This window comes from Saccopteryx leptura, chromosome 3 (assembly GCF_036850995.1).
Source record: "Saccopteryx leptura isolate mSacLep1 chromosome 3, mSacLep1_pri_phased_curated, whole genome shotgun sequence".
NCBI lineage: Eukaryota > Metazoa > Chordata > Mammalia > Chiroptera > Emballonuridae > Saccopteryx > Saccopteryx leptura.
In genome coordinates this window covers 111,018,110-111,030,535 of record NC_089505.1, presented here as the reverse complement: position 1 = coordinate 111,030,535, position 12,426 = coordinate 111,018,110, and the positions used below count along the sequence as shown (strand labels likewise).

Genomic DNA, 12,426 nt, shown 5'->3' with positions numbered 1-12,426 from the left:
TCTCATTTTTTTCTTAAGATTAAGGTTTAAAGGTGTTCCAGTAGCAATTTCATTTCTAACTGGTAGAAGCTTAGTTCTCTACGTATCTGTTATGTGCCCTGTGTCACAGAAGATTCAAGAAAAATGCACTTGGGAATCAAAGAAAATGGGACTTCTTTTTGAAAAGAAAAACAAGGGTATTGGCTGTACTCACACAGCCTCAATAAAAACCTGTTGTATAAAACAGCACAGTGCTGAGCTCGGCGCTGACGTGGGGGCCTCGGACTGGATTTCAGGAGGCACCCGGGGAACCTGCTGGGGTTCCGCTCTGTGCCCTCCGAAGCAGCTGCCCAGCCACAGGTCTGTCACCACATCAGAAACGCTCAGTGCTCCTAAGCTGTCGAGGCTCCGCACCAAGTAAATGCCAAGAGGCATTTTAAGAAACCAAAGTAAGCAGTGGCTAGAGCGGGGGGAGATGGATCAAGCTTCCCTGGAACATTCCTGCAAGCTCTCAGGGGTAGTGGAGCATGACAGCTAGTGCAGGATCCCAAGGGCCAAGTTGCAACATCTGATACAAATTATGAATGAAATCATGAATCTTTGCCCTTGTGGGCGGGGCTAGTGCCAGGCCCAATGCTTACAGCAGGGCCGGTGGAGCTGTCCTGGGTAGGAAGTACCTGCCCGGTGCTTGCCATGCTCAGCAGCTAGGGATCTGTCCCTAGCTGTGGGAATCGGGATGACTTATCCAAGGCCAATCCATGCTCTGCAAAGCCATGTGGTTTGCCCCAGCCCGGCAGAACCCTATCTTGGCTGAGAGCAGACCTGCCCAGCAGTCCCGAAACAGGCTAGCTGCAGAGGGAATGTCCCTGACTGATGGAGGTGTCTCCTCCCTTTCAATTGTCCTTTTTTCTAATTACTTTATCAATCTGTTATCTATCTGAGAGAGACGGAACATTGAACTGCTCCTGTATGTGCCCTGACCAGGGAACTGAATTAGCAGCCTCTGTACTCCAGGACGATGTTCCTACCAGCCAAGCTATCTGGCTAGGGCTTAATTTTTACTGTTTTTCAGAGACAGAGCGAGGAAGGGAGAGACAAGGAGAAGGGAAGCATTTGTTGTTCCACTCAGCTGTGCATTTTTATTTAAATTTTTTTTTTTTTTTTTTTACAGAGACAGAGAGTCAGAGAGAGGGATAGATAGGGACAGACAGACAGGAACAGAGAGAAATGAGAAGCATCAATCATCAGTTTTTCGTTGCAACACCTTCGTTGTTGCTTTCTCATGTGCCTTGACCGTGGGATCTTCAGCAGACCGAGTAACCCCTTGCTTGAGCCAGAGACCTCGGGTCCAAGCTGGTGAGCTTTGCTCAAACCAGATGAGCCTGCGCTCAAGCTGGCGACCTCGGGGTCTCAAACCTGGGTCCTCGGCATCCCAGTCCGACGCTCTATCCACTGTGCCACTGCCTGGTCAGGCTCAGCTGTGCATTCTTTTTATTGCTTCTTGTGTGTGCCCTGACCAGGGATTGAATCCACAACCTTGTTGTTTCGGGACAACTCTCTTAACTGAGTTAACCAGCCAGGGCCAATGATTATTTTTAATTGATTTTAGAGACAAAGAAAGGGAGAGACAGATACATCGATCTGTTATGTTATTATATGTGCCCTGACTGGGGATGGAACCCACAACCTCTGCATATTAAGACAGTGCTCTAACCAACTGAGCTATCCAGTCAAGGCTCCTTTTATTTTATTTTTTTTAGGGGGGGCTCTCTTTTCTTTTTAATGGTGGGTATGCAGAACTTCCTGACAGGCTGAGGCCTCTGACAGGTGCCCAAGATGCAGAACAGGGTCCACCCAGAGCACCCAGGATGATGCACCTTCCCCACCTAAAGGTTGGCAGTCTGGCGACAGAGGTGCCCTCTGCTTCTCCTATAGGGCTCCCATTTTTGGCCTAGCTGGGCCTGGGCTCTACCGGGGAGCAACCTTTGGAGTCAAGCTCTGAAAGCAAGAAAATCTGGCTTATTCCCTGACCCCTGCCTGGTTCACTTTGAGTGATCTCCAACAGGAAAAGGCACCAAACCACGCACACTCAGCCCTTCCTGGGGAACAGAGTTGACTGAAAGAACTGGAGGAATCTGCTGTAACAACTCAGCAGCTTATAACCTTAGGGTCCTAGCTCCTAGGAGAGGGTGGCCCAGATAGAGAGGCACTAGGCCTAAAAGGTCAAGGGGGGAGAATCCATTCAGGGCAGAGGAGAAACAGAAAAACCATGGTGGGATTTACCAAAAACTGTTTATTGCTCTGTGACTTCCACTGGAAGCTGTTAACAAGCCCCACCATGGCCAAGGGCCAGGTGCATATCGAGATCAGCTAGATTCAGTGCCTGTCTCCTTGATCCACAGACATGTGCTGCTCAGGGACCCTGCCCAGTCAAAGATAGGCTTTCTGGTAAACTGGCTAAATTCTAATGAGGAGAAATGCTATTGGAGGTCATTTCCTTCTCCTCAATTCCAGGTGCTGGATGATAAAGGAAAATGCCAAAAGTATTCCAATATAACCTGCCCAGGTTCTCGTCTCACTGAGGAGACAGGAGTACCCAAGGCTCTGCAGCAAGCAGAAACCCAGTGCCAGGGAGACACCAGTCCCTCAACCACTCCAATGTCCTCCCCCAAAGAGATTGCAGCCCCAGTGGTGCCCCCTGCCCATGCTGCAGGAAGACTGAGGCAGGGAGCAAAGCCCGAGGAAGCTCAGGGTTTCCAACCTGAGCTCTAGTGGTCCCACTGGACATGGTGGAGCCGTGCAGCTGGGGCCCTCAGAGACTCTTCTGGAAGACCCGGTGCAGGCTCTGGGCGAGGATGTCGGTCTCCTCGTAGCCCTCACAGCTTTGCTGCCAGCTTTCTGGCACCTGTTCCATCCCATAGTAGGCACCAGCAATGGCCCCAGCCATGGTGGCAATGGTGTCTGTGTCCCCACCAAGTGAGATGGAATAGATGAGAGTCCTTTGCAGGCTATTGAAGGTAGAGGGGATCTCGGGGTCAGGCTCCATGCAGCGTAGGAAGCAGTAGATGGCGGTGGGCACAGATTCAAAGGCAGCGATGCCATTCCCTGTGGGGATACCAGATTATGGGAACTTGACCCCATCTCCCACCCCACACATGTCCATAGGCTTCCTACCACTTGTCACGAGTCAACACTCAGCTTCAAACTGGGCTATAACTAAGATCACAGTTAGACTACCTGGGTTCAAGTCCTGTCTCTCCCACTTACTGGCTGGGTGACTGCAGAAGTGCCCTACTGACCAAGGTTCCTGTATCTTGGATTTGTCCCAGAACACAGTAAGAGTACTATATAAACACTGATTATCAACACCAGTTGTAAGAACTGGTGGCCAGCTGCCATCTCTGGGGACATTTATCTGTGAGGCCGAAGGTGCTGTTGCCCCAGAGCAAGAAGGCTGTCACAGTAGCCCTGGGCAAAAATATGATGGCAGGTGTGACTCCTCACTCCCCTCCCATCCCTGAGCCCAAGCTTGACCCTGGAGGATGACGGGTATGGGGGACTACACACCTAGCTCGGACACCACCTCCTCTCTGGTCACTGAGTCCTGCTCCAGAAGCTCTCCAATTTTCTTCAGCCGGCTGGAGTATGGATGCTCCTCCATGCCCAACCTGTGGGTTGGGGGCAAGATTGCAGGGAGGTTGGAGCCAGGGAGGGGAAGGACTGTGTGGGAGGATCATGGGGGGATGTGGTCAGGCTGACAGCCAGGCCAGGTGTCCTAACAAGTGGGAGAGGGCTGAATGAGAGCCGCTCATTTTCTTCTCTGGAACCCCAAGTCTTGCCTGAACCACAGCTGAGGCAAAGGGACTCCCTCCCACCCCTCCCCAGGATCTGCAGTTAGAGAAGGAAGGTATCAGCTTGTAGCAATGTCAGAGGACCCCACCCCACACACATGCACTCACAAACATACCTTCAGCCGCCTCCACCCCACATACTCACTCTCTGGCATCCGAGATGGACTGGGAATCGCTCTCTAGCTCTTCCATGTGGCCCAGGAGTTGCTCAAGGAAGTGCTCACTGGACGACTCCCCCTGCAAAGCCAGGTGCACAGCCAGGGCCTGCAGGATGGCACCGTTGTAACCCAGGGAGGAGGCATGTGTCAGCTGGGCCGAGAGCCGGGCAAACTAGGGTAAAGGCAGTGGAGGTTAAGATCTGCTGTCACAGAGCCCAAACGAGGGTGGGCGGGAGGGAACAGCCCAGACGCTAGTCTGCCCATACTACCTTCTGCACATCCTGGATGCTGCTGTAGGCCAGGGAGATGCCAGCCACCCGCATGGCACCCCCATTGCCATAGGAACCTTTCCCGTTAAACTGGGCCCGAGCAGGCTCAAATACATCACGGCACTTGGGGCTCAGGAGCTTCTTGAAGACGGTGATTACTCCAGCACCATAACCCCTGTCAGGGTCTTTTTTGTACTCCTGAGCAAATCTAGGGGATGGAAGGGAGACACGATGAGGGTTTCAAAGATGCCCGTCAGGGCTGGGAGAGAAGAAATCAGGCTGGTGTGGGAAATGAGGAGGCCCTGGGGGCAAAAGTAGCCTGTACCAGCAGTGCTGTCATTTCTAGCCTGGGAAGCTGCAGTGGCCCTAGAAACAGCTTCCTGCTGAGGGTGGGGGTCCCAGCATGCACGGCATCACTGCTTTGGTCACGGCGTGCAAGAATTCTGCCCGCTTGGTTTGCCTCCTCCCAGGATCACTCCTCACCTGTGAGCCATGTCCACCTCATCAAAAGCCTCCTTGGACAGCAGGGACTGCACTAGGGCCCTGGCCATGGCCGTGTCATCTGTGTAGCACAAAGCTTCTGCAGGGACAGGGTGGGGGTGGTGGGGAGAGGAGTTGCCTGCAACTCAAGAGTGGCTGCTTTGGCCTCCCGCTCATTCCTTTTATTTACCACTTTTTGAATGCCTTAAGTCAGCCTCTCACTCCCATCCACTGTCCTGGGCTCTAGGCATTGGGATTTTCAGTGATTCTTTGTTCCAAGTCAGTGGCCATGTCCTGCTGATCTCTGAAGAAAAACCTTCCACCCCCTTCTGGCTGCTATCTCTGTGGCTCTAGTCTTTATACAATCTGCTTTGGGTCTCAAATGTCCTGTGCATTCCCTACCTTCCAACCCAACCTATATGTGCAGCCAGAAAATTCTTCCTAAGTGTACACTATTACTTTCCTTGCATTCACTCTCAGGATAAGGCCCAAATTCACTGCTCTGGCATTCAAGGCCCTCCCCTCCTCACTTATCTTATATTCCACCATTCCCCTACACATGCCCAGGACCAGTCTCAGAGCTTAGGCCAAGTTCTTCCCAGCTGGGGCTGCTCCCCTCCCTCCTCCTGCCCTGGCTCCTTCCTCTGGGTGCCCAGGAGTACTGCTCTGGCATTTCCAACACAGCAGCATTGGTTATATGGTGACCTCACAAGTAGGACATAAATGGGTCAGGGATAGGGACTTGGTTTTATTTGAAGAGCCAGTTACAGAGAACAAAGCACACTCCCTAGCAAGCCCCATTTCCCATTCCTCACATGGGCTGTGCCACACCCTCTCCGTGTATCCCAAGCCACAACCCCACTTTCTCCTCCCCTTCACTCTCAGGAGGCCCCCCCCCCCATCTCTTCACTGGAAAGACGCTAACAGACCTCTAATCTATAGCTGTACTCTCTGGTCTCCCCTAGAGGAAGTAAGTCTCTCTTTTGGTCAATCCCCCATCCCCATACCCGGGGACCTTGTTCATCCTTTGTCCCCTCTCCCATGTCTTCAACCTCTCCCTATATAGTGGAGCAGCACCCATTCTCCTTTCCCTTGGTCCATACACCCTGCTTTTCCTCAAGGAACCCCTACTCTCCCATTCCCAGTCCATGGACTAGGGCATCGAGCGAAAGCCACCTCTAGCCTAATCAGAGAGCTCACCCCATTCCCTTGTTCAGGAATGGACAGATGACCTAAGTCAGGACAATGAGACCCCTGGGACTTTATGTAGGGATGGTTGCCAAACAAAACTCTTCTTCTGATGGAGCTGGGAGCTGCTGGGGCCACCACGTCTGCCAAAGGGAGTTAAGGCCACTAAGGATGCAGATCTGAGCAAGGAGAGGAACTAGGTCCTGAGGAGACAGCTTGAGCCCATGGATTCCGCCTCGCTTGAAGCCCAACCTACCTCTAGACTTTTCAGTTAGGTTAGCCAATGTGTTCTATTTTTGCTTAGGCCATTTTGAGCTGGTTTTTCTGCCACTTGCATCCAAAGGGTCCTAAAACACTTCACAACCTAAACCCTGTTTTTCTTTCATTGTAACATCAAACCTAAATGAAATTAAAAACTGGTTCTACATCTTGCCTTCACTTCAGCCCTAGCTCATCTCGCCTTCCTTTTCTACCAAACCATTCCCTCCTAAACCCAGTGAAATCTAACTTCCAGGCTGCAGCCTTCTACTGAAAATGGTTTTCTACCTCTCTGTTGCACATCAGTGACCAGCACCTTCACCTTGAAATCTTCCCGGTTTCTGCTGATACACATGCCCCCCTGCTTTTCCTCCTCCTATCAAACTGCTTCCTTCTCTAGTTCCTCTTCCTCCTCCAGGGTTAAGCCCCTTTTTCTAACTATAGTACATGCTCTCCAAGAAGCATCATCCACTGCTTGACCGCCGACGTGACACCGAGCGCTTTTAGGCAAAGGACAGCACAGGCACCAGCCTGGGTGTATGATGTGAGAGGAGCCGAGGCACAGAAAGCAAGTGTAAGATGAAACTGGCGACGAGGGAGGGCCGGCCCGGTAGGACACGTTCAGGAATTTAGCTCCATCCCAAGGGTAATGGCAAATCACCGCAGTTTTAGGCGGGGGAGGCGCGATAAGATCTATGTTTTGAAAAGAGCACGCCCGGCCCGGCTGTGTGGAGAATGGAGTGGGACGCACTAAGTCGAGACAACTGAGTTAAGACCGGTAAAACGGGCAGGGTGTATATACCGGACCAGGTGCAATTTAGGAGAATGACGCCCAGGTTCTGGCTTGCACGTCTGGGAGCACGGTATCGCCACGCCCCGAGCTGGGAACTGTTCGGGGCTAGATGTGTGAGGATGGAGGTCGGCTGTGGCCACGCAGAGCCGCAGGTGCCCGTGCGGGCCGTCCGGATTCCAGCGCTGGCCCCGGGGGCCCGACGGAGCCTCATCGCCCAGCACACGTCTCTCCCGTCCGCGCCCCCACACCGTTCCGGGTGCCTCGCCGGAGCCCCTTCAGCGCCCACCTGCCCTCGCGCGCCCGGCCCCGCCCACCTGTCCGCGCGCTCCCGGGCGAGCCGGGGTCCGGCTCCAGGCTCTGGACGTGACGCAGCACTGACGTCAGGTGGACGGTGTCGTGCGCCTCGTAGATGGCGCCCACGCAGTCCCCGAGCAGCGCGCCAGCCAGACACCCTCGGAAGCGGGAAAGGGAGCGGGCCGCTCCAGCCCCTCCACAGCCCGCCGCCGTCATCGCCACCGCTGCCGCCATCCGCGCGGCCCCGTCACCACTTCCGGTGCGGCCGTCACGGGCCCCAGTCCCACAGCGCCGCCTGGCGATTCTGAGCCGCGTCGCCGCTCGCGGCCCACAGCGCCACCTAGCGTCTTGGAGGCGCGGCTCCGCGTGCGTGCGTGGAACTAGGGCAGGTCCCGTAATGCTGATTGGATTCCACCAGGGCCAGGCCTCTGTTTTTCGTCCCTATTCTCTCCACCTACAACCGGTGTCACACCGGGCGAGACGGCCCCTAAAGGGTCTGGAAGCGACTATCGGACCGCTGCAGCCCTGCCCTTAAGACCACCGCCCTACAGGTCCTGCCTTTATGAAGCATCACTCTTTTTGCCCTGCACCCCAGCACTCCCACGGCAGTACCAGTCCTTGACTTCCACTCAGGTCTGGGCCCGCGTTCCCCAAACTCTTCCACTGTGATCCTAGCCTTCACTGGCCTTCCCTAGGCACTAGGAGAGCAGACAAGGATTCAGCTGGGGCAGAGCTGGTTAGAAATGCAGCTAGAGCCCAAGGGGTGCTGGCCTATACCAGAGAGGGGCTCCCTAAAGAGGCAGAAGGAATCGGATTTAGAACATGGAGTTTGAGGGATAATAGTCAACAGCTGTGCTCCTCCATTTACAGGAGGGCCAAAAGCCCTCTTACTCTCTGCTGACTACATGCAAGGGTAGCAGAAAACCTAGATTGAGAAACTCGACATTTATTAGATTCATTCTCTCTACCCTCCCTCCTCTTCCATCTAACCTTCCCCGCCCTTCCCAGTTCCTGAGGCTAGGCCAGCTCCAGCTGGCAGCTTTTGAGTGGACTCAAGGTACGGTTTGTGGTGCGGGTGAAGGTGTCCACCTGAGGCACAAACTTCTCAGCAGGCACAGTAAGCTTTCGACGAGTGTCCATGCACTTAGTGTCCAACAGCATGGAGTTGGTCTTGCAGGCGATGTCAGCCTGCAGCCGGGCCAGGTGCTTGTATAAGGCATCTAGAGCGTCCCTGGGGAGGAGGCATTAAAAACCCACTGCATGAAGTCGGAAGGTGAAGGAAGATAGCAGGGAAGCCAGCAGGCAGCAAGATGCCCCTTGGGTGGGACGTGTCTCCCCTGCCCCTCCTGCCCACTCCCCAAACCTACTGTGCTTGTGCCAGCTTCTGCTTCAGGGCAGTGATGGTTGCCTCTAACTGGTGGACCTCATCAGTGAGACCGTACTGTGCCTGGAGGCAGAGGTGAGGGTTGGGAGTCCCAGGTCAGCGATACTATCCTTTAGCCTGTGGGCCTGGGTGCTGCTGTCCTGTGTCAGCACCCCAGCTCCACCAGGAAGATGTGCTGGGGAGTGAGTGGTCCTGAGGAAACTTTAGCAGAGGGACAGTGCCCCACTGGGGTACCCTCTCACCTGGTCCCGGCAGAGTTCCACATTGGGCCGGTAGGTTCTGGACTCTAGCCGGGTATGGCACAGCTTCAGGTTCAGTAACTTCCTGCGCAGATCCTCCTCCAGGTGCCGGATGTCTTCCTGCAGCTCAGTGATCTCCTCCAAGGTCTGGAGGGGACAGAGTGACTGGTCTCCACCAGTTGAAGCCACCAAGGTGCACCCAGGGCTTCCCAGATGGGCTTCAGGCTCCTCATCCCAAAGCAGGAAGTCCAAGCCCCAGGGGACTAAATGGAGAAGGCTCACATTCTTCTCTTGCCACTTGAGCTCACTGTACACTTTCTCCATCTCCCGCAGCCGCTTCCTGAAGGCAAATTCCGTTGCAACCCTCTGGGCTTCAAGTTCATTGTTGGTCTGAAGGACAGAAGTAGGCCAGGCATCGAGGGTATAAGTTCATGACCATCTGAGGATGTTGCTCAGATGAAGGGTTGGGATGCCACATGGTCAACAGGGAACGCAAGATAAAGGCTTGAGTGCACACTTGGACCATCCATTAGCCATGGAGGAGCAGGGGCAAGGAAGTGGTCAGTCACCTCAGCAATAGTGAGGGCAATGGCCTCCCTCAGCTCTGTGGCTTCTTTCATCTCAGCCTCTGCCCGGTTCTTGTTGAACTGACTAAAGTCATCCCACTGTTGAATTGTGGAGGAGCTGCAGGTGGCAGGAAATACTGGGGTCAAAAGACTATGGCCACTCTGGGTGTGGGGGAAGGAGAGACTAATTGAAACACTTCTTACCCATTGGGGACACGTGTGGGGTTAATTTTCAGAGAGATGTTTGGGGCCTTGAGGTTGAGAGAGAGGCAACCTCTGTCAATGTCCAACGTCTCCATTTTGTCCCGATGGTCCGAGTTGAGCTGCTGTCTGACTTCCTGCAGGAGGCTGGGGAAGGAGCAGACTAGCTCGCAGTCTATCCCGCCAAGGCCCCAAGACGTAGCCCCCAGTGTACTGCAGGGCCACTGAGGGGTGGGAGGCTGGAGTGACAGGACCTGCTGCTGCAGCTGAGACAAAAACCACCATAGCTGGCTCAGCTCCTCACAGTTAAAATGAGAACACACATGCTTGCATAAAACCACAGGGGCACGCGTATTAGTTATACTCACAAAGACTCACACATACACACTCATAATAGGGTATTCAGTCAGGGGTAGTAGTAAATGGGCTTCATCTCTCATGCTTCCAATCAATTGACAATGGCTTCCTAGAGCAGTATTCTGAGACCATGTCCAGGCAGTGGGAAAAGTGCTCTAATCAGTTAGTGGTTTCTGCCATAGACACAGCAGGGACAGAAGGCAGCCTGAGAGCCAGCTGCTTGTCATCCATAGTACAAATATTCCACATTTAAGACACACAGGCTTCAAATGCAGGTGAACACAAGAATGACATGTCTCTTCCTTACCAGAGCTTCTCGAAAGTCTGGCTAATTTTCTGTTGCAAGGCCTTCTTGGTGGCATCAATGACCTCCACCTCTTTGTGCAGCTCTTCCTCCACACAGTCCTTCACTACATCAGTGTCACGCCGACTTTCCCGCAGGGTCAGGCACTCAATCGCCACATCCAGAGGTAGGTTCTTGGCCTGCAGGTTTTGCTCGGCTGACTCTTTCATCTAGAAAAGAGAAGGCACAGGAGGCTGGTGGGCCATTCACCAGGAAGCGGCTCTAATCCCCACTTTAATAGAAGGGCCAGTGAGTCTGAGATGGAAACACCACCAAATACCCCATCAAGGGTTCCTCAATATCAAAGTAGGGATGGAGGAGAGGTCCTTGCAGCAGGGGCTCCCGGCACCCTGCCCTAGCTCCCTGCCTGTGCCAGGGCATCGATTTCAGCATCTAAATCTGTCAGACACTTGTCCAGCATCTCTTTCCATCGGTTGACCGTATCAACCCTCTCTGCCAGTCGAGTCCTGTTGTCATGTTCATCCCAAATGGTCTGGAAGAGACAGAGCCAGGTAAATAGGGTGTTTGGGGCTAGGGACTATTCGTTTGCGTATCATAGCTCCCGCTCTCAACCTGGTTGTTGGTCTCATTGCGGAGGACCCGGGCCTCCTGGCGGATCTGGTGTGACACATCGCGGTGCCGCTCGGCGTTGGTGGACAGCAGGTAGTTGTTGGTGTGCCAGTCCGGCAACTGGAAACGTTGACTGGGCTTGATTCTCAGTGTGGCCATGGTGCCGGGCCCCTAGGCCTGGTCCAAGACACCCACCTCTGCTGGAGAGGGAAAACAAGGCTGCAGGACTGCTCAGGAGATCCTCTCCTAGATCAAAAGCCCCCTCCAAAGGACCTACTCCTGTTCATTTTGCTCCAAGCCCCTTGCTGCAGGAAGCCTGGTTGGGAACAGACTTCGCTCTGCTCAACTTTGTAAGCAGCATTAACTATGTTTCTTCCCACCCATCCATCCGCATATACAAACTCCTGGACCCTGCAGGTCCTGGAGCACTGTGTGTGTGCAGCGCTGTGCCAAGTGCTTAGTGGGGCTGGTGAGTGGGTGGGGTTTAACCGGAAAAAAAGCCCTTAATCCAGTTTCCATCTCTGCTTCCAGCAACCAAGTCTTGTGGAGCTTTCTCTTCTTTCTCTGGCCTAGCTGGTCAGGACTAGCGAGGGTTCTAAGAAAAGGAGCCCTGTTCTTCATCCAGAAAGGATGGGCTAGTTTTGCAGGGGATATGCGCTGGCACAGGGGAGTTGTTTTTTTTTTGGGGGGGGGGGGTAGGACCGGGCCCCTCACCATCTGGTAGTCACACTCTTTCCCTCAGCCCCTGATGTAGGAGGAGCAGCTGGGGTCCGTCTAGTTCCCAGGCGAACCTCACCACTCCCTTCCCCAGGATAATCGGTTTTGGTTTAAATTAATACCCGGGCGCTGGCGCAGAGAATGGAAGATGAGGGACAGAGGGAGGGAACTCGGGCCTGAATGTGAGCTCCCCCAAGCTCCCACGTTCCCTTTTCTCCCCTCGCCTCTCACCTCCTTCCCAGAGCCAACTTCCGCCTCCTCTCGCCAGCTCCTTTGTTGAGCTACCCGGTTGCTAGGCACCCGCTCGTCAGCGCAGGTAATCGCCGCCCTCGTGTTTACCTTGGCAACCGCGGGGCGGGGGCGGGGGCGGGGGCGGAGAGGCTGCTGCCCCGCTGCGGCTGCAGGAGGGGACTGGAGAAGGAGGAGGAGGGCAGCAAGATACAAGTTAAACATTTTAATTTTGATCAAACTTATGCATCGATATAAAACCTAGGTACACAGAAAAACTAATCTCCCGCTCAGGCGCATTCCCCAGCAGGTATCCTCCCAGAACTAAATATATTTGACATTGTTTACACGCATTCCTTTGGTCCTCCTGTCTTGTCCAACAATTTCATCCATCTGCTTGACGGCATAGAAGGAATGATAATCGTATTTGGAGAGGGCTCATCTTTGGGTGAAGTAACTGGGATAGTAGAAGCAATGTTCAAAATCCAACCGTTTAAAAAAGAGAAGGAAAAAGAATTCAGCCTTGCCCTGGCCGGTTGGCTCAGCAGTAG

General features: G+C 53.9%; 2 protein-coding genes across 4 annotated transcripts; both read right to left on the bottom strand.

Moving 5' to 3' along the window:
• Positions 1-2,249: 2,249 nt before the first annotated feature.
• ADPRS (ADP-ribosylserine hydrolase) lies at positions 2,250-7,531 on the bottom strand. The gene is made up of 6 exons (XM_066375850.1): positions 7,291-7,531; positions 4,741-4,837; positions 4,258-4,465; positions 3,976-4,160; positions 3,547-3,647; positions 2,250-3,084 (listed from the first exon to the last, which is right to left on the bottom strand). The coding sequence occupies exons 1-6, from the start codon at positions 7,502-7,504 to the stop codon at positions 2,792-2,794; spliced, it is 1,098 nt and encodes a 365-aa protein (XP_066231947.1). The 5' UTR covers positions 7,505-7,531; the 3' UTR covers positions 2,250-2,791.
• A 698-nt stretch (positions 7,532-8,229) lies between these two features.
• Positions 8,230-11,954, bottom strand: TEKT2 (tektin 2). 3 transcript variants are annotated; one of them, XM_066372106.1, is made up of 10 exons: positions 11,879-11,954; positions 10,934-11,130; positions 10,728-10,853; positions 10,325-10,530; positions 9,664-9,807; positions 9,463-9,577; positions 9,176-9,283; positions 8,897-9,040; positions 8,638-8,717; positions 8,230-8,501 (listed from the first exon to the last, which is right to left on the bottom strand). In XM_066372106.1, the coding sequence occupies exons 2-10, from the start codon at positions 11,087-11,089 to the stop codon at positions 8,288-8,290; spliced, it is 1,293 nt and encodes a 430-aa protein (XP_066228203.1). In that variant the 5' UTR covers positions 11,090-11,130; positions 11,879-11,954; the 3' UTR covers positions 8,230-8,287. The 3 variants fall into 3 exon arrangements, with proteins under 3 accessions (XP_066228203.1, XP_066228202.1, XP_066228204.1); XM_066372105.1 differs by having other exon boundaries at positions 8,897-9,283; XM_066372107.1 differs by lacking the exon at positions 10,728-10,853.
• Positions 11,955-12,426: the final 472 nt, after the last annotated feature.

Excerpts from the sequence above, each read along its gene's own strand:
- ADPRS (XM_066375850.1), bottom strand. The coding sequence starts at position 7,504 with ATGGCGGCAGCGGTGGCGATGACGGCGGCGGGCTGTGGAGGGGCTGGA. Across the intron at positions 4,838-7,290 it reads GCCCGGGAGCGCGCGGACAG|AAGCTTTGTGCTACACAGAT; the intron begins GTGGGCGGGGCC and ends CTGTCCCTGCAG. Across the intron at positions 3,085-3,546 it reads GGAGGTGGTGTCCGAGCTAG|GGAATGGCATCGCTGCCTTT; the intron begins GTGTGTAGTCCC and ends GTATCCCCACAG.
- TEKT2 (XM_066372105.1), bottom strand. The coding sequence starts at position 11,089 with ATGGCCACACTGAGAATCAAGCCCAGTCAACGTTTCCAGTTGCCGGAC. Across the intron at positions 9,284-9,462 it reads TTGCCCTCACTATTGCTGAG|ACCAACAATGAACTTGAAGC; the intron begins GTGACTGACCAC and ends TCTGTCCTTCAG. Across the intron at positions 8,502-8,637 it reads CAGAAGCTGGCACAAGCACA|GGACGCTCTAGATGCCTTAT; the intron begins GTAGGTTTGGGG and ends CCTCCTCCCCAG.